Here is a 26052-nt window from a genome sequence, read left to right on the forward strand (position 1 = left end):
GGGATTCATAGAACCGTAGTTACAGCAGTAACTTTCGTTGTCAATGATGAATTGTGACTGAATGAAGATCCAGATTGCAGTGGAAGCAGACAGTGACAGACTGACTGCAGCTGCATCTGAGTGGGCAGGCAAGCAAGACAGAAAGCTGATTATCAGTGCAAACCTCAGTGATGCGTGGGTTGGTACACTTGACGTTCTTGGTGGACAGGTTGAGCCAGCGAGTGGTGTAAGGGTTGATGAGAGGGCAGTGATGTCGCAGTGTGCACCTTCCCTCTCCGCTGCACCAGCCGCACTGGAACTTCCTGTCTGCCTTCAGGCACATGCCACAGCTGTCCCGCTGGGCTGCACACTTATACAGGTGCACTGTGGGGTAAAGCAGGCAACACAGTAAAGACGCGGTCAGTGAATGTTTAATTGTTGTTTTAAGGAAAACTGACAGCATGTTAGATGAGACAGCGTCTCCTCTTCTATATTTCTATCCAGTGTAGCTCTAACATTTTATCTCATTTGCTTCTCTACCCTGTTTTCTGCAAACATCTACTGTTCTTACCTTGTATATTCTCTGGGTTGTCAATAATGAAGTTGCCATTCCACACCACTGAAAAATCCACAGGCAGCTCGCTGATCCTCATTCCCTCATACAGATACTGGAGGCCAGAGTCAGCGAAGCAGAGACAGAAAGAGACAGAAGAGAGGATCACAGTGGAAAAGAGAAAGAAAGGAATATTTCAATGGGAGGTCTGGGAATTGGAATCCTCATGAGTTCTTGTATAGCAGTTGCAGCAACATTTCCTTCCTATGTTACAGCAAACTTACATCATCTCAATATCCGAGCTGACACACAGGAACCACCCCAATAAAAAAAATGGGTCAGCTGGAAACACTGAGCTTTCTTTGGTTCTCTCCTTTGTAATCACCTATTGCATTTGTCAGCTTTGACTAAACAATACTCGCAGAAACACAAGTATATGCAACATGTGATAAAAGAGATCTCTGACGTTTTTGCCAACACTTTCTTAAAATGGCAGAGATTGGTCGAGGTCTGCGTGGATACAAACAACCACCAACATTCATTTTCCAACATGGATGCTTTCGGACTATTGGAAGACTGGAAAATGTATGCACAACTCAAAACCAAAAGGACTTAACTATTTATGAACACTCTGGAGTATTCACAAGGATATTTTGTGTGTATGTGCAAAACAGAGCGTGCATCATTTAATTCTCAAGTGCAGACAAAGGAAGGTCTGCTGCTGAAGTAGCACTACAGAACAAGCAACATCTCTGTATTCATTTAAGGTCAGCCAGGCTTTTTAAAATTCAATCTAGACAAAACTGATTTTGAAACCCTGAGCTTGGCATGAAGATTACATTAGAAATACAGCTGGTTGTAATTTTGATGGAGCAGAATTAAAACTGGAAAAATACTACCTGCTGCTCTGTGCCTTCACCAAAAAGCAGGACAGTGATCACACAAAAGATAAAATTGATGTGAGTGGGAGTCCTCCCTGAGACGGCCTGATATTGTTCTTACAGTTCTGAATGTCTTTCAAGTGCCTTTTTCTTATCTGGACCTGGCGCTCACCATTTGAAAATATTTTTCCAGACCTGTTTGATCACCTCAGCCCCTGCTGTGTTTCTGGCTACAGAGAGGACGACAGCAGGCTGATGTAAAAATAGGTACAAATTGTTTCCATCTGCTGGGCTTGATGGTTGTGTTTTGTTGTCTGAATGTATCTGTTTCATGAATCCAGAGCAGAAAAAACAGAAGATAAAACAAACAAAAAAATATGAAGAAAACTCTTTCTCCATGAACTCCCATATCGAGTGAATATACAAAGCAGTTTCTAATTAAATTAGATGTTTCTACCTTTTTTTATTTTATTTAAACCTTTTATGATATTTCTGTTTTATCTAGAAAAAAGCCTTAATGGTGTAGCCTTACCTAAATCAAATTAGGTAAGGCTACACCTGCTGAAATGTTCAGTGTCTGTTACCACTTGCTCCTGTAAAAGTGAACTAATAAATGACATTAAATGAGAGCACCAAATATAAAACATTCTGCAGATGTTAAAAGATAGTGGGAAAAGATATGTTTAATTTATTTTGGGTTAAAAATGTATCACATCATCAAATTAACATTAAAAAGGCACTTGTGCAATTATATCCTTTTAATTTCAGCTTAATTTCTATGACAGGGATTGGCCTTGTGCTCACTAACTATATCCTGCTTTCTCCTCTTTGTTCCCATGGAATATGCATGAAGCAAACAGCTCTGGTCTTTGAGAATACAAAGATATTTGCTGTATAAATCTATACAAATATAGGAGTGCTTCTCCAGATAGGCATACATATCCGTTTATTTAATTGTGGACAAACTAGAGGAACACTGGGAGATGCTATTTGCGTCATAAGGTCATCTCAGGAACAGATTTCCCCTCCTCTCAGAAGTCAATGGTCACATAAACTCACAAATTACTTAAGAAGAGTCTCACTTGGTGTACATGTGAACAAATAACACAAAACTTTCAACTCAAAAGCCAGAGAAGTGGAGACATTTACACTTGACTTAGCTAAACTTAAGGAAGCATTTCTCAGCATACCGAACTGTTCTGGCACTGTACGCTGGAGCTGTTGAAGCGAAGGGCGGTGACTCGATGGCTGACCCCCTGGATGTGGAGGACACATTCATAGCCTCGCTGGCCAGACTGGGGCTGTGGCAGGTTCTTGGCCTTTAGGGTGATTGGCTTCACCTCCCCTGCTGGGATCAGAATCTCCTCCGAGGGCACCAGCTGGGGACAGTCCTGCAGAGGGCAGAGAGCAGAAGAGTGTCAGCAAAACAGAGAGAGGAAATTGCATTTTGGTTTGAAGGTCACCAGCAAGGGGAGAGAAATCACAATGTCACGTAGGCGTCATGAATAAGAATATATTAAAAAAAAGGAGTGCTGTCAAAGTGAAGTATCGTTTTCAGTTTAAAGTAGAAGCACTACAATCAAAGCACTAAGTGTGTGTAAAGCCAGAATCTACCAAAGACACACAGGCGTGTTTAAGCTGCTTCCATCTCGCATGACTGACGTGGTCAGAGTGACATTGTTAAGACTTGTTAAGCTCAGTCGCTCTGGGGATAATGGACTGTTAATTGCTGTTGCCGAGAACAAGAGCTCTGAATGAGAGGCGGCATTTTGGAAAAATAGAGACGAGTCGATGGCTGTCTTTCAGAAGACATGCCTGGAGGCTGACAGAGAGCTGCAACACAGACAACAATGCAAGCAGAAGGAAACCGAAACAGGCTCTGTGTGTGGAGAAAACACAGGAACAGATAATTTATCTTCTCGTGCGAGTGAGTGTTCCACCAACCTCAGAGGTGTTGACTCGTCCCTCCTGGAAGGAGCAGCTGGAGGGGTCATGGGTACACAAGTTGCGGTATTTGCACCAGTGGCAGCGGAAGGCACTGTTCACACATGACAGACACCTGGGTGAAGACAAAAACACACACAAGTGGTGAGCAGTTCACAGTCAAGAAGAGACAGAGAGCTTGCCAAAGATGGGGGCGGGGGGAGAATCACAAAGGAAATGAGTTCATGTCCCAAGTAGGCACATGCTGTTGTTGCGCCCTTGTGGCTGGCACTGTACCCAGTCACTGCAGGACCCAGCTCTGCCTGCATAAATTTAGTGCTGCCATACATTCATTCTGCATGTCTGATTTAATATTAGTCCTCACCGCCACAATCAGAGGGGGAGGAGCCAAGACGGAGGGGAAAACTTTGAGAAATGAGGACAAATAAAACATTTGCTCAGCTTGAGCCTGCAATTACTATTAGTCCAGCATTGTTTGACTGGTTATGCTTAAGCATGTGCATGTGAGTATTTTTGAATGCATAGTATACATGTTTGCTTGGATCGTACTGAAGGATAAAACTGACAGAATTCAACAAATCAAAAAGGTGTTTTAGTAATATTTAAATGGCACAGGATGTAGTTACATCAAATAAATGAGTAAAGTACAAGAAATGCATCTAAATATTGAAATAATTTATTAAGCACAGGAATATATTTATAAAAAGTGAATAAAACTCAATTAAAATAAAATGTATTAATGTATGTAAAAAACTGAATTACATTGTGTGAATATTGAAATAAATAGATTGGTAATCGCTTACACGTTTGATTTATTAAATACATAATTAAATATTTAAATTAGTATAGTATATGTTAATATATGGGATAACTTGAATAAAACCACTGTGGATATAAATATGTCAATATTTTTATGTTGTGCTGAGTATTTTTTTTTTCACACCTTGTTTCAGGTAATCTAATGTTAAAGCTAGAAAATGATAACATTGGTAGATCAAAAATCTGTTTTCACATCATTATTCAAATGGCTGTGTGAAAACATAACTCCCCCTCGCTTAAATCAGGCATTAATTGTGATTAATGCAGGTTCACTGCAAAAGAACCTGTCAGAAAACATGAAGTAGACTAAACGATTCTAAAAAGCAACACCGCATGGCCCGATGCGGAAAACTTACATGAGAAACAGATCCATTGACGTCTGTAAGTGTTGAAATGGGTACAACATTAAAGGGCAATGCTCATCAGCAGTGTCAGATGCGCATCATAAAACTGGCCATACTTTTCTTTTAATCACACAACCTTCACCAGCTGCGTCTAGTCAGCAGCCCACACTAAAAGGCCTGGTGTCCAGAGATCCTATTAAAGAGAGTTTTGAAGCTATCCAAAGCTGGAGTCCAGTATGTCTCGTCTCTGAACTTTTGTACAAAGGACCTAAAGTGTGTTAAAGGCACCAGCTAACAGTATTTGACAAGACGTGCTGTAAAACTCCCAATGGGCATTCCTCTGAAGGCTTTTGGACTCCGAAAAACTACAGGAAAAGCCATTACCCATGAGCAAAACGAAGATGGAACAGAAGTGAACCTCCCCAGTTTCCCAAAGTCATCTAAAGAGTGAATGATGATAAAATAAACCAGAACAACATTGCATAACCAACCTCAGTTAAGATCAGTGTTTATGAACTTGCAAGAAAATGCAAAATTTTGACCTCAAGTTTAAGAACGCTTGCATCGTGCAGAAGGACATTAACCAAAGCATTAATCTCTGAATGTCTAAAAAAAAATATGCAGAGTTTAGAAATCCCAAGTCTTGACTTAAATCTGATTAAAATACTCTGAAGGGACCTTTAGGATGTTCCTGCACACACTATTCCACTGTAACTGAATAAAAACAATTATGGAAAAAAAAGAGCAGTCCAAAATTCTCCCACAGGATTGTAAAAGACTCATTGCGGCTTACCACTAATACAACACAAACCCTTCTCGGCAAATTATTTATATACGTCCCTAAAATAAAAGTGCTATTAAAAAAAACTGAAATCATTCCATGCGAAAGCCCTTAGAAGCCCAGATCCATGCTTAGCTGCAGGGTTTGTAAGGTTGCTCAGAGTATTATGACTGCAAATAAAAGCTTCTTTATAGAAACTAGTTCAGTGAGCTTGCAGGAGCGTATTACATGGTGAACAACACTCATTATTAATGATTTTCAACAATACACAGGGGGAGGAGGATGCTGAGAAGAGACAATGTGTATAAGAATTGAACTGAGCATAGAGAAATTCTGGCAAGGGTTTTAAATTGAGAACATAACTGCAGGCAGAACAGTAGTCATTGTGTTAGTACATAAAGCAAACCTGATTCAGCTGCAGTTGGTGACATTTAATATTTGTTTTTCACAGGGGGGTTGAAATTTGAGCAAAGCAGTGTGCAATGTAAACACTTATCAAATGAACCAATTGTGGTCGCTACCTTCTGCTTTGCCACAATGCACAGTTTATTTCTAGATCCCTTCCACATCACGTTATGAGGAAGCTACAGCAGCAACTGGAACATTTACAACTCGAGCTCCATACTGACACAAACCGAGTCCTGAACGCCACCATTACTAACTAAAAGTGTGGAAGGGTTTATTTTAAGATGCCATAGTGGAATTAGCTTATATGGGAAAACAAATTAAGCAGGTGTGGTTTCTGGAATATAAAATTAGCAAGTAACTACACTCACTTAAGTTAGATTGCTGGAGGTTAATGGGTGGTTTCACTTACTTGCAGAGCAAATTTTGTTCAATTTCTTCATATTTGTCTAGGTTTACTGATTTAATCTTAGCTGTCATGTAATATTTCTGGCTGGATATACAATTAGCAAATGTCAGTTTGGAATGTCATAATTCAACTCAATGTAACAGGATTTGGATCTCAATCAAATCTGCTACGTTTGAGTGTGGTAGCCACTGAAAAAGTTGCACTTCCACTACCTGTTGTTGCGGTGTTGCTTCTGAGGTAACGCAGGTCACATTCTTAGTGAGCCAGGGCGACTTTTTATGAGGCGGGAAAAAACTGACAAATGCCATGAGCCAAATTATAAACAACTCATGCTAACACAGAAAGTAAACATGCTAGTGTTAGCCTAGCACTTCAGAAAACCACTACTCATAAAAACATGGTCCTGAGGAATAATATGGAAGTTAACTGAAGTTTGTAGCTGGATGTGTCAATCACTGATGTAATGTAGATATCATTGTTACATTTAAAACATTATGAAACTGGCGTGCATTTACCATATTTTTCGGACTATAAGCCACTACTTTTTTCCCACTCTTTGAACCATGCGGCTTATAGCCCGGTGCGGCTTTTTGTGGATTTGTGAAACTTTCAATCTATTTGCAAAAAATTGGATCTTGCATCAGTCCTACACTTAATATCATGTAAGCATTATTCTTTGTGACTTGCATTTCTCTTTGCGTCCCTTATTTCTCAATAAACATTACATACATTTTTTAATTAATTCAAAGCCATTGTGATTGCTTTCCCCACACCATGTGTTTACGAACAGTTGTTCAACAAGCACGTCTTGGTGTCGGCTTGCTTTCACTCTCACTGACAAGGCTGAGTTAGGCACACTTGCTTGTTGTTAAATATTCATTGGTGCAAAAGCATGGGAGGAACTTCTGGCAAGCAGGCTATGCTGGAAGAAAAGGGTGTTTTCACCTTCAGGCAAACAGAGCAGAACATGTGTGTAAAAGGGACAGAAAGGGGGAGCAAGACTTGGCATCAAGGCATGGAAAGACGAATCTGTGCCCTTTTCAAGTGTATGCATCTGTCTCTGAGCTTTTGAGTGTGTGTGACTGCGTGTATGCGTGTGTTTGTCATTCTTGGTTAATCGCGCTGATGTTAGAGAGCTGGTAATTCCATTCTGTGCCATCCCAATAGGATTTCTGGGCAGCAGGAGAAGAAATGAAAGAAGAGACAGACTCAGAGTAACACTGCCCAGTGGCTAAAACATTTTGTTTTAATGTCAAGGGGGTAGTCAAAGGATAATATGACATGCTATCATTCCTGCAGCTCTGCTTCACTAGCCTTACTCTACTGCCTCATCTTTCCATTTCACCAAGTCAGAGAGGCCTTTGGATCTTGTACAAACAGAGTCTGCCTCAGTGGAATAAAGTGAACAATTGCAAAGGCAGCGTCGACACTGAGATCTCCGAACCAGGGATTCGAGGCAACATCAATCAATCAGGGACAGACGCAGCATGAAAATGGGAGGAAAATTCTCTTCTGAGGACCCGTTACACCGAGAGCTGTGGGTATTGTACATCAACACGTTTGAGAAAGAAAGCTTCATTAGCACAACAATGCAGAAACAGTGGGGCACTGGGAGCAGCAAGAGATCATAATACATTAGTTTTACTGAGGCTATTTTTAGAGGGCTGGCAAGACAAGATGAAGACCAAGCTGAAACTAGATCCCAGAGCATCGATTCAGGGCTTTTCAGGGGAATATTTGGGAGACAGTTTTTTGGAAAAGGGTTGAAATAGAGGGTGATACTCACAGCTGGTGGACACTACAGTTGTAAAACTTGATTTCAGTGCTGATGAGCATCTGACCAGTCTCCTTAGAGTTGAGCCTCAGCTCAACACCTGACCAGTCTGAAAGAGAGCAGACAACAGATCATCATGTCCATAAGTCACAGCCTTTGTCAAGATTTGTAACGTTTAATAAAACGTTTAATAAAATGTAATAAAATTATAGTTTTTCCAACAGCAGGCCTCATTAAATCTCACTTAGGTTGTGAATATTTGCTTTCATATTTGCTTCCACAGAGAATATATGCATGTCTGAGTCTCTCACTCATGTGAATGTATTATTTTTATTTTGGATGCATAACTAAATCAGTTTTTATTGTGCTAAAAGACCAGGAGCGTAAGTAGGTCCTTAACTTTTCTTTTAATCTCCCTCATAAACTCTAATTATGTAGAGTATGTGAGCATTACTTTTACTCTTAGGGGCAGCATTGACATGCACATAGTTGGTGGTTGCCATGGTGACTCCAGCCTTTTTTGGTCACTGATTTGTCTCCTACAAATAATCGAAATGACACAGGATGCAATGGTTCAGACAAACAAGTGCTGTTTGAAACAGAAAACATGTCTAACTGTAGCTCAGAGCGAGCTTCTTATTGCTGTGTTTTGCAGCTATGATGTGAATCCAGACTCGTGCAAGAAGATTAGTGCTCAAGAAATATTTGAGTCCAAGGATGGATTCTTCCAATGCCCTTATTTGGATAAACCATTTGAGTTATTAAAAGTCATTTTCATCTGTAAAGAGACAACTTATTTGTCTACAATTGAAAATTTGAGCCTCATCTCTAGATGGAAGTTCAATGGCACAGTAAGCTTTAAGATTCAGGAAAGTTTTGAACATTTTTGAGTTTCTAAAGTGCTTTTTTTCAGCTAGATCATAGCTGAAAAGCCTCCAAGCATTGTTATGGCAGGAACCAATGCATGTAAAAATCCTAACGTTGAACAGAATCTCTTACTAAGATGTAAATTTATTTCCCTTCACTTTCTTTGTCCCTATAGCTCGCAATCATTACATTGTGGGCTTCATGAATATGTGGATGTTTGCATGAGCCTGAATCTGATGACATTCAGTGTGTGGGAGGCTTCAGTAACCCTCAGCACTCTGTTCTCAGCACCTGCTGGGAATCAGGATTTGTTTCGCACAAGTCTCAACAGCAGTTTCATAACACACATCGGTCTCCAAGGATCCGGCAACAATATATGGAGGTCTTCTTGGTATTAAACTTCCCCTCTGAACATTTCCCTTAGTGGAAAAGAGGTCCAGTTATTTCCTTTAATGAGTGCAGTGTCCTCACAGTTTTCCACTGACCTCTTTGTCAGCCCTCCTTTAGATGATTTCCCTCTAATTTCTGCCCTGTTCTTTATTATGCATTCCTCTGCTCCCTTTTTGGTCTCATTTCCTGTTCTCTGTTCCTCTACTCTTGTCACATTTCCCCTCAGGTCATCGCCGAGGCACAATCAGTGTTGTCAAGCAGCGTCTGGAAAGACTCGCTAAAGGGACAGAGGACGGAGGGGGTTCCCATGGGAATGGATGGAGAGGGGAAAATGGAGGAGTAAACAGGCGGATGGATAGCTGGTGGGATGATGGCGGGACTTAACAGGAGGACTGGCTGACATTTACCTGAGGGAAAACACTTATATTAGAGCCGATGCACCGTCTCCTCTGGGAGTTCGGGGCAAACAGGGCTGTCATTTACTCAAAGCAGGCGAGAGGATGGGGGTTCACCAAACCGCCTCTAACACACATTGTTTTTCACAATCTGATTATGATCTATTATTTAGCGTGTTTACCTTTTCACATTGTGGCTATCTTCACCTGAAATGTTATTGCTGAAAAGCAGGCTTTAATATTCATACTGTATGTTTCTCTATCCTATGGCTCGGCTGAGATCTTGGAATGAATTTACTTTATGTGTGTTCCTGGAATGCCTACAGAAATCTGAAGACTTCCATGCTATGAACATCATTGATAGACATATTTGTTTGTAGCCTAAAAGCTGTATTTTTGCTTTGATGCACAACAGTAATTTAAGCTGCAGTCCCATTTACTAAGTTTTGATAAAGCGTTGGCTCATCTGATCATTTCATCCTACAGATGGATCTGTGTCAGTAACCAGGTGAATAATCAATGCACAGCTGAATATGGTAAAACAGTAAAACGTTAAAAAGTCATAAAATCTATTTTTCTTTCCTGATCAGTCTCATTGTGTTGATGGTTTAACCGTCTCCACTCCACACAGCTAAAAATGGTGTAAGGGTGCCGTTAGAAACAACATCATCCATAGAGGCACCCATTTTGTCCAGACTGCAGTCCAGGCAGCCATCTTTCAGAACTGGAAAAAGAAGTGACTCATGCTGAACTAACGGCAGGAATGACCAGCTTTAGAGTTCATAAGGAAACAATTCTTCATTTTACAGCACAGGTCTCCTGCCTGAGCCCTTAGGTTTTAATATTTATGTACTGACAGGCATGATGAAGGTGTTTTCAAATTCCCATAGACAGGACAGGAGATCAGGATGAGAGCAGTCTTAGCAGGGTAATGTATTTTAGATCTAATGTCACTGTTGTTGCTACTATTGTTAACATTAAAGTACCGTAAATGCAGGCAACACAAGTCAACTTTTGGAGATTTTTTTTTTCTTTTAAGCAATAAATGTATAAATGTTTTATATCTACCTTGGTCAGTCGGTATCAGCGGGACATCCTTTGCAGCAGGAGACACACAGAGTATCTGATTGCCGTTTACGTTTCCCTCGATCTCTGTCAAGTTGCCAAAGGAGCAGGTGATGCCCACAGAAAGGTCTGGGACATCACTCACCTTCACCAGCAGCTGCACATGGGACAGAGAAACAGCTCATTACTTGGTGACCGATCTACACACAGCATTTTGGCCTCTGACCAAATCTGCTGAAAACATTTTCACACATAATAGGAATCCTATTCACAGATAAATATTTAGGTACTGCAGAAAAAAAAAGAAAAAACCTTTTTATTAACAACACCAGCTATGGTGGAGGTTATCTGATTGGTCAAGGTACAGGAAGGTCTGCACAGAAATGTTGAAGAAATGTACCGACTTCAGAGCAGCAGTGCCAGCCTCAAAAAGAAGGAGGGAAAAAAAGAAGAACACAGTGCTGTTGGCAAATGCTGACAAACTGCTTTGCCAAATATTGTTTCTGGGATTTAAAAGCCTGTGAATCAGAAAAAAAATAAGACTAGATTTAGATCCTACACCTCCATTTGCTTGGACGTTATATTATGAAGAATATAACGTCCTGAAGAATATGAAACTGACTAAATTAAATCAGTTTCATTTACTTCGTTCTGTTCTAAAGCGCTTGAATTTATTAGTTGTGAAAGAAAGGAAGAAAAAGAGGGAAAGAAAGAAACAAAGAAAAATAGAATACATTTTCTGTACAATATAGTTTGCATATGCACATACAGGCGTTTGAAAGCAGTGACACTGGGGCTGGACTTTTCAGCAGCTCCATCTATAAATAAATGCATTCAGCACAGGGTGTGTGATCTGGCTCTCCAGCCAAGAAAGGCAGTGCGGATAATTATCACCATGGCATTTCACAGCCTCGTTTTATTAGTTATTTTTGGGCCACAGCTCTTGAAGTTTTCCATTGTTTTATCTGCCTCTTACTAAACACCACGGGGCTGCTGGGATGGGCAAGGCAGCTGAGCACACTAACTGCATGTCTTTTCAAGAAAACTACTCCGGCAGCGGATCGCGCTGCCTCCCTCGTTAACTGCCTTACTCCCGACGCCCGTCGAGAGGTGGGATGATTTCTCTTTTTCTGCTGAGGACCTCTCGTCTTCCCCCTGTTTAACTTCACCCATGTTTGTGTTGCTTCGCTGCGAGGTGTCAGAGAGATCCTTGATTACAGCAATCACAGCAATCAATGTCTTTTGTTCAATTTCGGATTTCCCGAGCAAGCTCTCACATTAATTAGCTCTCATCATTGTCACGCACATGCACACATGTACAGTTAAACACTCAAAAATTTGTCCATACACACTTTACACACAAAGTGAGAGAAAGTAAGCTTGTTTGGGAGTGTTGAGCTATATTGCTCTTTTTATGTTCTGCTGCCTTCCATGATGATGCTGGTGGTGGGTGTTTTTGCAGCTTGGAAGCAACCGACGTAATTGGTGGCAGATTTTTAGCGAGCATAATTTCTTTTTTTTTTTTCTTCTTCTTCTTCTCCCCACTGTTTCTGTGTCTGTCCTGAAACAGATATGAAGAGTCTGCGTTGTCATGGAGATGGCTGTTTGCACCTCTGGGATTTGGGAGCTGGGTGAATTTGCTTTGATTGGTTAGGTAAGATGACCCTGCAGCAGGTGTGGTTGACAGGTAGGAAATGACTAATATAGCCAACTGACATTCTGTAAAGTGGCCAGCAGGGTAATGTCAGCTGAGTTTAATTAAAAAGACATGAACAAAGAGATGATGCAAGGTCTATTTTAAGCTGAGGGTTGGGCCACCTGGGCGATGGAGCTGCATTCAAAGGAATGAAAACAGCTATAGTTTAAACCTCAGTTTACACCAACAAGCAACTTTAGTGGGTAAGCCTTGCCAGTACCAAATTGAACCCATGTTGCTTTCAGAACCACTGTTAATATCTGTGGCATAGATTCAATAACAGGCCAGAATCATTCTTGATATTTTTGGTCCATACTGACATCATAGAGTCACACAAGTACAGCAGGTTTATTTTCTGCACATCTCTGATGCTAATTTCCTCTCCCACTCTGCAAAGGTGCTCTGCTGAATTGGGATGTAGTGACTGTGTAGGTTACTGCAGTATGATGAATGTGTTAGCATGTTTTAGAAAAACAGTTTAAGAGGATGTGAATGTTGTGGTTCACTGTCCTTATAAAAGAAACCATGAGAGGGATGGACTCAGATGGCAGCAATACTCCTGCTACCCAGCAGTGGGATAAGCTCAAAAAATATCCAAAAGGAGGCACCCACTGGTCAAACGAACAACTTGAAATTAGTGATAAATTCAGATATGGGGTAGGATCAGATAAGTGTTTATTTTGTTCTTCATTGTTTATGCACATGATTTCTCTGTACTACTAGTTGCTTGTTTTCTTGTTTTCAAAAACCTGTTTGAAATAAATAAAATATAAATCAAATTTCACCATTAAAAAAAAAAAAAAAAGATACTTGAATTCCTCTGCCTGAGGCAGAGACTGACACTCAGACAGACCAATTTATCCCATTATCAGAGGCTGGTTCCAGGTAATATTCATAGATATGCGATCTTGTTCATTACATTCATTGCACAAGTCAGTCATTTTGATTTTTATTAAGCAAAATAGCAAAAGGAATGCACAAATCTATGCATTTGTAAATTATTTACACTGTTTTTCAAGAGCAATGATACATCAAAGTGTTTGACATTTATACGAGTAATCAACAAGAAAACAGCAATGGTGATTTAAAGCTCTTTGATTTCAAGTGCATCTGCCATGCGTTGCCCATAAGGATACAAATTCACAAGCTTTAGTTTTAATAGCGGACTAATAATAAAGTTATATCACTGGCAGTAAAAATACATACACAACAGTCTGTCTTGAAACCAAGACAAGAGGCAACAACCTGTAAGCAGAGAGTATATTGTGAGGTTTCTTATATAGGATATAATTGTGTTAAAATGAGCATATTTTAGTTCATATAAAGATCTTTTTTTTTTTACTTTACAACAACAGTGCTTCGCGCTGATTAAAATTGGATATACTATCTTTGGCTAGATGGAAGAGTACCTTAACTATTGTCCAATAAACAGTTTAGCTTGGATTTGATCATGTTTTAGACATTTTCCATGTTGTAAATCGATATAAATGCACGTATGGAGATGACAGAAAGACTTAGTCTTGGTTTTCAACTTACACATATTCAGATGATATTACAATAAATAAATAAATCTAAGCTACATAACTCTAATTACATACCTGTGATTGGTACGCTTAGAAATATCTTCACACCAAATTCTATTTTCACACAGTTTTCTCCTGTACCAGTTTTTCAGTTTGTAAGAAAGTAAAAATGTGGGTTATCTAGTGCCAATAGTTGGTCCAGTTTGAAAAGCTCTGCTGAGTAGTGCCTGAAGACCTAGAAGAGCTTGCCAAGGTAGTCAGCAGCATCGTAAGATAACTTATCTTCAATGACACAGGTACCAAGGCTATATTTAAGTGGCAGAACTTTATAGCACTTTGCAAACTTGGCCAAAAAGTACTGGAAAAAAATTTAGAAATTTTCAGAAAGTTCCAATGCAGCCACTCTGAGAAGAGTGCTTCCAGAGTTCACAGAAATTTTACATTTTCTAATATCCCAAAGTTACTGTAAGCAAATCAATCTGTAAATGCTGAACAGAAAATGACCCTTTGTCAGTACAGGTTGATAAAGCCAAAGTATGTAACAGAGTTCTTACTAAAGATGAAGAGCGTTCTCCACAACTTTCACTGGTGATCTCTGGCCGTTTTGACTCAGTCCATGTGGAAATAATGTACTGTACTCTTCTTCACCCTGGCAACTTTACCGCCTACACACTCGCCCACGCAAACATGTCTTGGCACAAATATTGACTGCTCTGAAACAAATGAACATATGCATGCCTAAAACGCCCACACAAAGCTCTTAAAAAATAAAATAAATAAACCTTCCCAGCTAATGTTTATGCATCAGCCACAATCACGACCAAGTGAACTGCTCGGTGGATTGATCCAAACCATTCTGGCTCTTTTGCATTCATTGTTTCAGGAGAACCATTTATATGCACAGTGCATGGGAATGTGAGTAAACTTACAGGCACGCTAGGCTCGGATACTGCAATGCTGTCGGGAAAGACGGTGGCCTTCACACACTGGCTGAGAGAGGCGGCGAAACGATACGGCTCGTCTGCACGCTCACATCGATTCCTTTGAGAGCATCTGGATGGGGAAAAGAAAGAAATTTGTTTATTTGCCTTGTTTTTGACACTACAATTAAATAAGTAAGGCTGAGAAAAGAAAATTTCTAAATAAGAAGGTCAATAAGAAGGTGTCATTAAAATTAATATGGATGGTTAATGCTTAGTTGCTTATGGCATAGTAAAAGTAAATTGACTTTTAGACCAAGATTCTTTTCTATAAACTACTCCTTTTCATTCAAAACATCTGTATACATTTTGTAACGTGTCCATTTCAAACTGTAAATGAATGAAATAAATCAAAGAAAAAAACTGGAATAGAAAAATGGTTACTGAAGTAAAAGTTTCATTTACCTTTAAGCATCGACTAAAGGGATGTGAATACAAATGCATCCCACACTTTCCAGAATTATATTTGTGCAAATAACTCAAAGCATCCTTCGTTTCCACTTCCCAATTTTATACTTTAAATTTTCTTGACGTATCACATAAAATCTCAGTAACATACACCGACGTTTATTGCTTGTAACTTGACATGAAGTGAGAAAGTTCAAGCAGAATCAATAGTTTTACAATCCATAACTGAGCTGCAATGATCTATGCACCCAAGGACTGATCCATCAATCAAAGAATAAATTTGCAGACTTAACTAGTGTAAATTGAAAGGTGCTTTGTCGCAAGAGCTCCTAATGGCCAGACAGGGTATCAAGAAGCAAACGACACAGCTACATCCCTCATTAAAAGTCTGCCTCCTCCTTCCCATTAAAACTGAGTGCTCCTTCCACACCGTTACACCAAAAGCTCTCTATCGTCAACCAACCCAACAGTGTTGGCGTTTGGCTAACTGGCTGACTGGTCACAGCAGCCTTAATTGGACTCTGATGGGTCAGCCGTTGTCCACGGTGCTAATGTACTCCTGCGAGTGTGTGAGTGCGTGTTGGCGTGTGTTAGGGCTCGTATCATGCCCCTTAACCACACAGTCTCACACAGGCAGACTAAGCTACATCTTCATCCCGAGCGTCTGTGTGTAATTATGTTGTCAGAAGTTGAAGCAGACTCAGGCACAGCAAAGCTCACACATGAACACACACACACGCACACACACATAAAGTCATGCACATGCATAAACGCTCTTATGTAGAGTATTCCTTCGGGAAAAATGGAGAAATGATTACCTGGCTTCTTATTTCCCTTCTTATGTAACTGATTTTTTTGCCTTTAAATAAGACTTTTTAAAAGTTCTCTCTCCTGTTCAGTGAACACGTTTGACTCCATGTCTGCTGTATTTAGCTTATGCCTCTCTCCCCATTATCTGCTTACGTCTTTCAGTTTCTCTTTCCCTTTCACAAGTTGAAATTAGTACACCTTTTCTTAGACAAGGTGTTACTCTGCCTGCAACAAGGTGCTTTTGGTTTTTTTAAATCCACAATAGCAGCAGAAAATTATACTTAATGCGCTTTCAGGTGTGAGCTGTGGCACCATGTTTTATGCATGTCTCCAATGCTGTATAGGTACAGATGCAAATCCTGGCCTGTCATTAAGGCACAAAAAGCTCTGCATTGATTTTCCACAATGTGAGATTTTATTTTATTTTTTCTGGAAAAAAGAAAAAAAAAATCGTTTCAGTGGGGTGAAGTAAGATGAGAGCGCAGCGAGAGGGGTGAGGCGGCGGGGGTGGGAGACGTGCAGGATGGCTGCTGTTGCCATGGTTTCTGGAGACGGTCATTATCTTTGTGTAGTTAGAAGCTGACCCCTTTGCCTCCCTCATTAGCTGAAGAGTGTGCCACAGCGTGTTGACGACAGTCCTGCCTTCCTCATATTCCCCCCCGCTTACCCCCTCCACTCCACCAACCCCAGTACAATCTATTATCTTCCAGTCTGGGTCTGGCCTGTCACTCAGTTTCCTCACTGATGCTTAGCGTTTCATCACTGCATTCCGTGCATGTGTGCTCAAACACACACCGTCACTTCTCCACACACACCGCCACTTCACCCAGTCCATTCCATGTAATAAGCAGTAAATATTTTTCTTTCCCTGCAGTAAAAGCTAGAAGTCGTTGACCCTGATGTTGTTCTTTCAAAGCCCTGTCCATGGTGCTGAAGTAGCTTCCTCCATAGAGATGCGCAGGGTTTTGTATATCCCTTAAATGTTTTCCTTGTTTAAAAAAAATAAAATAAAATAAAAAAATCAACAGAATAACTTTGTGGTCCATGTTACCCATGTGGCCAGTTGTAAATTGCTAAAGGGAAGTCAGATTTTTGTCAATAAAACTTTCAAAGTCTTGTGGAGTTTACAAAACAACTGTTGTCCAATCAACAGATTCTCCCTTGTGAGTTGTAGATCTCTGCAGCTCATCCAGAATTACCTGAAGCCCCTCGGTTGTTTCTCTGATGGATGCTCTCCTGACTGACCAGTAAGTTATGAGTTGGTAAGATTGCAGTAATGACATATTCAATTCATTTTTACATGACTAACTGAATGGTATAAACCACATATTATGAAGAGGTGTTTTACTAAATACCTCACTTTGTATACCGTTCTTTTTAAAAAGAAAATTGAAAACAAGGTATCACATTTTCTTCTACTTTACGGTTATACGCTACTTTGCTCTATCCCAAACTAAAACATCAAACTGAATATTAAAATTTCTTGTGAAACGAGACAAAATATGTAACACACAGAAGCAGTTAGTATTATTACAGCCCTATGACTTCACTGAAGCCAAGATTGGTTTACATTTGCTACTGGAAAATAGAAGAAAGAGGTATGTATATGTAAAACCTCTTTCTACGCTGCATAAAGACAGAAATAGCCCAACCAAGATATGGTTTGCATCCTATTCTTATTTATAGTTATAAAAAAAACAAAAAAACAAAAACAAAAAAAAACATGTCTTGAAACACAACATTGGAAGGAAAAATTGCCTAAAAACATCCAAGCATCTTCCTGCTCACATAAACGCATGCAGCACCTTCCACTTAATCCTTCGCACTGTAACACAAACCTTTGCACATATGCTTGCATACACACACCGCTGCCTTGAAAGCAGGGTAAAGATTTTGCTCTTCTATCTATCCCTCCTCTCCCTCTCTCCCCTCCCCTTAAGACTGAGGACGTCAGTAAAAGTGCGAAGGCCTGTGTGATTGCTGCTCTTGCTGTGAACACCATGTTTAAAAACAGGAGGAGAGGACAGAAGTGGAGCCATAAAAAAACCCTCCATACCTCCACACAGAAACGGGAAAAAATGCCACGTAGAGAGGAAAATGACAGCCCAATGGAGATGGTTTGCCTGTAGGGAAGGTGTACTGTTGGGAGGATGGAGGGGATCGATCGCTTTAGTCCCCACTAAGCGCTTAGACCTCAGAAGTATGGTTTTCTAAATGTGTGTGTGTGTGTGTGTGTGTGTGTGTGTGTGCGTGTGTGTGTGTGTGTGTATGGAGGGTGGTGGGGAGTAGGAGCTCACAACTCAGAAACCAGAGAGGAAATCAAGGAAAAAAAAGCAAGGAATAAAAAAATCGAATCAAGTAGGGAGAAACAAAAAGTAAAGAAGGAAAAGATGCAATTGGACTGAAAATGATTAAAAAAAAAGTAAAGATGAGACATATGGAAGAAAATAAGGAAGGAACGAACAAAAGTAAAGAAGGAACCAAAACATGGAGGAAATAATGAGGGAAGGAAGAAAGGAAAGGAAAAACACAATGTAAGGCAGGAAGGAAAAATATCAGGAAAGGGAGGGAGGAAAGAAAGAATGAAAAATTAAGGACCAAAGGAACGTGGGGAAAGGAACAATAGCAAAAGGAGGGGAAGAAACAAAATTGAGAAAGTAAGACACAAAAGATAGAATTTAACAATGAATAAATGAGGAAAGGGGTAAACAACAGGAAAGAAATAATGAATGAAGACAGAAAGAAGGAAAAGTTAAGCAAATAAAACAGGATTTTAAATTAGAAACCACAACCTGACTAAGACCAACAGTTGAGGTGACACAGAGGAGCGTGCAGGTCGCAGGCCGGAGCTCATGCCGGGGTTAAAACAGCAGCCTCAGCTCTGTGACTGTGTACTGTTCTCACTGATGATGTCACTGCAGGATGGGGCCCACAGGACACCCTGCGCACGGCAAGGCCACAATCAATTCACATCATCTCCAATATCCCATTGCGAGTACTGTAGTGTAAACTGAGTCCGCCTATATATACAGACACCCTGAGCTGTTCGTTCACATGCTGGGTTTACGCAGGCCAGGAGTCCTTTAAAGGCAAAGGTTCATGAGGGAAACAGAATAACTAAGAGCGCTGGCGCTCAGTGCTCTGCATCGCGCCTTAAGCTGTCTTGAGTGAGAAAAGAGAGAAGAGCAAAGAAAGAAAGCAGCAGAGCAGGCGTGGAAGCCTCTTAAAATGAACAGCAGCATGTAACAGACCCACCAACACACTGGGCTTTTACGGTCTTTAACTGTATTTTATGTCACCTGCCCACATGTACAGTACTGCTGCCGAGTACCAGCTCTACGTGCGAGGAATCTATAGAAATATTGATGGAACTGCATGTTTGTGATCAATATCTCATTAGGCTCCATTGGGAAGATGGATGTGGCCTCCCCCTGTCTGCTAACTCGAGGCTTTAGCTGATGAGGTGGCCATTAGATACACAGCCCCACATTTACAATGGACTGAAGCAGCCATTTTCACCGCTGGGTTAATTGTTGTTGCCACTGCCAAATTAGAGGGGATGTTATGCTTGACATAATTTGTACTGTAGCACTGTGATCAACATATTGCTTGAAATACATACATAATCAGGAAAAACAAGGTGCTGGAAAAGAAATAAAACTTGATTTCTACAATTTGTACTCAATTTAGATTTTATTGAACAATCGTTTAATGCGTCACCCACACCATTCATGTTCAGTTTCTCTTAGTTTCCTCTACCCATCACAGAAAATCACTTGCAAAAGATAAGGTGTTATCTATACGCAGCCAAGAACCAGAATAAAATGTTTGTGTTTTGTTGATCCAACAAGTTCTCATTTTTATTGTAATCTTGTTATCTTAGCCAACAACAGCTTGGAGCAACAGCCATGAAGAGCTGTTATAAGCTCATTAAAATAATGGAATTCGAGTCGTGTGGCTTTGGCAAATCCTGTTGATAACCAGGTGGAGAAGTCAGACCAACCCTTTTGTTTCCAAGCATCTGGACTTGATCTCCAGCTAGATCTCAGTGTTTTCAAATTATATGCTGCTTTTTTCTGTCCTGTGCTGCACAGAAAGGATGAAGGTTAAAAGTAACAGTCGAATGTGATGGAAATATTATTTTCTACATCTATTCATGCTGATTTTTTACAAGTTTTTACTAGATTTAAGGTGACAATGTTGCCTCTTTTTAAACTGACATGATATAAATTCAGGGTCTGTGTATAATTTGTGACAGAGTGAATATGTTAATGACGAGCTCCAAATTTGTTGACATCCCTGGTAAGGATGTGTACAAAACCCTTGAAATAGATGGTTGTTATGGAGACAAATCGTGGGTCCAGTTTTCCAGCTTTTCTTAACTTTTTAATTACTGCTCTTTCTAGAAACCGTGGCGAAAGATTACAAAAAAAGTGAGGTTGATGTGCAGGTTAGTAATGCTACGTATAAGGTTTTGTAACTAAAACAAACGGAGCTAATTATACATACACACGTCAAATTTTGAAGACATTTACCTGCAAAGAACAAAAACTATGTATTTGTTTTCTTCTATTAATTATGATCTACTTTTTGTTGGTTTTGTCTAGTAAAGCTGCAGTACAACTAAACGATGTTTGTTGTTTGATGATGAAATTTCAGGAAGCTAAAGGGGGAGCAATACTTTTTAAAGACGATATATAAAACCTAAGGAGACAAACGGTTAAAAACACAGTTTAGCAGCATTTTTCCCACATCCTTCAAATGCTGACTCACTCTGTTGGCAGATGCTACACCAACACCTCAAAGCTGTCACACTCATGACAACCTGATTTCACATAAACTACATTACCAGCAGTTTTTGGCTCACAGATTCATTCGCTTTAAATTGGGTGTTCTAATCACTTCAGTGGCCACAGCTGTGTAAACCCAGATAGACATGCAGGCTGTGGACACAGACATTTGTGAAAGAACGAGTCACTGCTCCGAGCAGCTCTAAGAATTCCTGCATGGTGCCATGGTCAGATGCCACCCGTCCAAAATGTCCAGATGTGAAAGTTTTTTGCAACTAAATATTCTACAGTTAATTGTTAGTATTATAACAAAGGGGAAACAACTTAAATGAGAGCATTTAAATCACAAACTGGTGCACAGTGCACAGAATGGTAAATTTTTGCAGAGTCTATATCTGCAGACTTCTACAGAAACAGTGTGTATGGGGCTTCATCCAATGGATGTCTGTGAATAAGCTGCTGTATCAAAGCCTTACACCACAAGGTGAAATGCAAAGTGTTGGATGACTGCTCTCATCCAGCATCAGTGTCTGACCTTACAAAAGCAGTTTTGAACAAAAAGCCAAATATTCCCATCAACATACACCTAAATGTTGGGGAAAGCCTTTCTAGAAAAACTGAAGCCGTTATAAGTGGAAAAGATGGCCTGGCATCATATTAAACTACAATGAACTTGTAACTCATGTTTGTGTGTGTGTGGCAAACATGTATATATATGATCAACATAATTTATTTAACACTACAATTAATCATGCACTTGTTTGTTTTTGGCAAACTTTCTCTGCTGTGCATCCTTTGACCTCGACACTGGAGCCCTCTTGGACTGAAGTCAGACTTGCTGCTAATCCTGACAAATCTGAACAAAGCCAGTCATACTCTCTCGCATTAAAGGAGCAAGTCAAGAGAACGGAGACAGAACAGAGATGTGGGACAATCTTAGATGGAAAAGCTCCTTTTGGCCATGATTAGACAGCTAATCCAATAGTGACGAGATGCAGGCAGAGGGAGAAAAAAGCCCTCTGGGGAGGAGGGGAGCATCAGCATAAGTCCGTGTTTTTTGGACAGCGGTCAGATGGAGGCTGAACTAAACATTCACGGGACTGCGGCTGAAGAGCGCTCAAGATGATGAGTGCCCTTTGAGCTGCAATCAAAATGCAGCGCCGTTTTGTGGGCCGATGAGTGTGCAGCATCAAACACCCTCTCCCCTCTCTCACATTCTTTTCTCCTCATTCTTATCCCCCCCCCCCAGTCCCACCGCCCCTTCTTCTGCCGTCTCATTCTTCTCACATTCAGAGGATGCCTAGCAGCTGCTGGTAATTAAAGGACTTTGGGAGGCTCAAACCACACTGGATTAAAATAGAACGACAGATAAAACCAAGATGCCAGTTCTTGGTCAGCAACCCCAAATTCTCACCTCATCTTCCTCTCAAATCAAACTAATGTCCTTCCATGTTCCTAATTAGCAACCTCACAATGCCGCATTTCAGTGAACATGCACGCACATACAGAAGAAAGGCTTACAGGACACAACAAGGGTTTAGAGGAATAGAGGATGGATATTGCAGATGGCAGCTGCAGGAGGAAAAATGAGGGTGATCAAAGAGCGGGGCATTTATGTGTGGCAAGCCAACCATCTCTGGAGCGTCAGAGAGCCGACTCCAGAGGGAAGAGAGAGACCTAAATGGAAGCTGCGCTGCGCCGAGCGGAGATGGGATGAGTGGCATAGCTTAGAACCTACAGTTTCACAAAGGGGCTTGGAAGGAGGCACAAAAAATGGAGGAACAGGGACAGATAATTTTATAAAATCAACAATGGCTTTAGGTTGGTGTGAGGGAGGAGTGGGGGGCTGAAGGAATCAGCAGCCATCACAGCTGTGGATAGCACAACAGGCTGGGGAGAAATGTAATTTTGGGTGAGTGGGGCGTCGGGAGCTCTTCACAAGAAGGATGCAGCTGCTTTTTTTTACTCCTGGCAGTCTTTGGCATGTCCTTCTATTCTTAGTTTTATTGCACATTCATCTAGCCTTTTTAGTTATTAACACTATTTCACAAACTCATTTGAGACATTTTTTGCCACTCACTCAAAAAATACTTTTGTTGGGAAATATTGCCACAGAGATGATTGCAGTAAGACATGCTAGTCACTTCAAAGCCACTTTATGTCGTCTAAATAAAATCCAGTCAAAGGGAAATTGACTTTTCATTACAAAGAAAATAATTATTGAACCAAATAGCAAGCACGTACAACAACTTGCATTTATTTATTTATTTTGTGAAACGGGGTTAGATGGAGTGCTTGTGGGAAGTCAATGAGTTACCAACAATAAGCAAAGTATTCTAAATTTGGTGAGAAATCCAACCAAGTAAAGGGAAACGTAAAGCATTTCCAGCCTGATTACCTTTCTAATGAAAAAGTTAACTACTCCAAGAAAGATGCTAACTGCTTATCATATCTGAGCAGCACTTTAAAGGTTCAGCTAATATGTCAGTGTTTTAATAAAGGAGGCATTTTCACTTTTTGCATGTATTTAAGGATTACATTTTTACCCTGGAACTCATTTAAAAAAATCAACAAACAAAAATGTCAATTCCATGTGGAAAAAGGGAACAAATGGATGAAAACATTGCAATTTTAGAAAAGAACACATTCCTGTATGGATGGGGTGTTATTTTATATAAAAATAATAATACTGTTTTGAGTTTTCCATAAATGACTGACTTTTTGGTCAGCTTTTGATAGGGATATAAAACATAGCATCTTTAAACAAACATTTTAAGGATTTACTAGCTTTACGCCACAATGTACAAGATGGACGCCAGAACAGAAGAAGTGCAACCAAGATTGATAATCTTACGACGGCTCAGCATACGTTTCTCCGTTCCCCTCAACATTAAGCCCAACTTATATCATAGTGATAAGAACTCTGCTGCTCATTTTATAATCTAGAAACACATGTCTATTTAGAACATATGGTTTTGAAGAATTATTAGTTTTTTAATGAACATTCATCGTGTAAAAGCTGAAAACGTGAATTCAAGTTATTAATGAAGACCACAGCTGTTGCACACATGGTAATGTCTATGGGTCCAACCTAATGGAGCTCCATAAAAGCTTCCTATTCTTCCAGTAACTTTATTTCCTCCCTGCTGTAACTCTGCTGGAGCTGACAGGGGTCCTGCCACATTCGGTGCAGGGTCAGGATGGAGAAAGGGAGATTAGGACTAGAGACAGGTGGCACAAAGGTTCCCGTTATTGAGCGAACAGATGGCTGATCTAACGTAAATCAGGGTGCTGACCTTTTCTCCCCACAGTACAATCCACAAGCGCTTATAATTGTACACCAAAACTGACCCCGCACACAATGCCTGCATACACACATTCATACTCAAACCCGGCGCATGTTTGCACGAGAACCTGCACACACATAAAACAGATGTTTCCCTGTCACAGAGGCAGTTCCTAAACCTGTTCAGCACTTAGCATCCAGACGCCGTTTCCACGCAGCGGATTCAGATTCCCTTGGACTTGAATCATTCCGGTCCCTGCCACACCTACACAAAAGCATGTGATTAACAACCTCGCATGGAGGGTCGTGTTGTGGTAAATGATCTCTGTGTGAAGGCACGCAGCGCTGAAGGGAATACAGCGCTTCAGTCAGCCTCACCCGTTCCTTTGCAGGCTCATGCTGAATTGCCTTGTCGGCAGCCAATTATTTGTCCTGTCCCGGCTTCGGAGTGGTGTAAATTACTTTAAGTGCACTTTGCCAGGCCCGCCATCACGATAATGATAATTGCAGCGCCACTGTGACACACGCAAATATCCAGCTCTACCTGGGTAGGAGTGGGGGGGTGTAAGCAATGGATTTAAGACGGAGCAGCTAAGAGAATCTCTGCATGCTAGAGACAAAGAGGAACATAAACAATGACTGTTTTACTGCTGTGTTAAATTTACTTTATGTCCCTTTTTTCATGATTTAATAATCTAAATGTAAATATAAAAATGCATCAATAGTATTTTTCAATCTGCATATCAAACACATGGTTATCTACTATAGCCATTTTTTGTCTTTCGCATGGATGCCTAAGATCAGTTTTCTTGTAGTAAGTGTTCAGCCCCAGCAGGTGTCACTCATGGCTGTTATGCTTATCCTTGAAGCAGGAGGTATAGACCCCAAACTTTCTCACTGTTCAGACTTCTGTGGATGACAAGTTGTTAAAGTGGACATCTCTATAAGTCTTCTACATCTTGTTTTTTTAGAAACTGAAATAGTTTTATAAACTGAATGAGATCACTTTCTTTAAAAACCATGTCAGAGCGGTGTGAACCTACACAGCTGCTAAAGTAGCTTTAAACCAGCTCTGCACCTCTGAGGCAGCAGCTGTCCATTTCCAGGCTGGAGCTGTCTGCTTTTCTCAAGCTCCATTAAATCTGAAATAAATGTTGAGACAAATAACCTTTATGCTCTCTGTGAGGGAAAACTTCAGAACACTTAAATAGAGACGTCAAGCTAAATCTTCCAGGAAGAGGAATTTCCATACAAATATGACGGTGACTGGTGGATACTTACATATTATGCAGGACACACCAGCCACAGTGGGGATCTCCGGAGCTCAGACACTCTCCACAGGTCCCATACTGCTCACAGGATTCAATAGGAACCTGGGTAACCTGTGAATAAAACAGGACGTCTTTGAGATAAAGTATTTACTTTTTAGTCCAAAGAAAATCAATGCAATTTGTTCTTACAAGGCATAACAATGCTCCAAACATCTATTGTCAGACCTGATCAAAAAAAGTATAGAAAACCTTAAAATAATCTTTAACAGGCTGATCAAATAAATATTTAATCAACTTGTAAATACAAGTACATTTATTCAGAGGAGGAAAAATTCAACGTTGAGAAATATTTTTAGCAAAATCCCTGGGGACACAATAGCTGAAAATCCAAACAATTTATATGACAATGAATGAAAGCGAAGCATTTTTTTAAGGTTAATAAAAATTACAAAATACATTCAATAACCAATGACTTCATATTTACACTTTCCTTTAAGTGCAAATATGACAGAAGTCTATTTCTTTTTGCCACTCTTCAAAATGGGATTGGAAGCCACTGGGCTGAATCCACATTTAATTTGTCACCACATACAGTGAGACAGATCACAACAGAGGTAAAAAAAAAAAAAAAAAAAAAAAAAAAAATTTTATAAAAAAAAAAAAAAAAAAAAAAATGGGAATT

At 40.2% G+C, this 26052-nt stretch overlaps 1 protein-coding gene across 1 annotated transcript in view; it reads right to left on the reverse strand.

Moving 5' to 3' along the window:
* Positions 1 to 40: 40 nt before the first annotated feature.
* LOC106950659 (plexin-A2-like) overlaps positions 41 to 26052 on the reverse strand; it is a 113506-nt gene continuing 87494 nt past the window's right edge. Inside the window, exons 4-11 of the mRNA XM_015037668.1 lie at positions 25381 to 25481; positions 14755 to 14878; positions 10610 to 10763; positions 7902 to 7998; positions 3358 to 3472; positions 2604 to 2804; positions 551 to 647; positions 41 to 363 (exon numbers count right to left, since the gene is read on the reverse strand). Of these exons, the coding sequence (XP_014893154.1) occupies positions 41 to 363; positions 551 to 647; positions 2604 to 2804; positions 3358 to 3472; positions 7902 to 7998; positions 10610 to 10763; positions 14755 to 14878; positions 25381 to 25481 (1212 nt within the window). The remainder of the gene's footprint in view (positions 364 to 550; positions 648 to 2603; positions 2805 to 3357; positions 3473 to 7901; positions 7999 to 10609; positions 10764 to 14754; positions 14879 to 25380; positions 25482 to 26052) is intronic.

This window comes from Poecilia latipinna, unplaced genomic scaffold (assembly GCF_001443285.1).
Source record: "Poecilia latipinna isolate Pla-1442-1.1 unplaced genomic scaffold, P_latipinna-1.0 Scaffold415, whole genome shotgun sequence".
Classification (NCBI taxonomy): domain Eukaryota; kingdom Metazoa; phylum Chordata; class Actinopteri; order Cyprinodontiformes; family Poeciliidae; genus Poecilia; species Poecilia latipinna.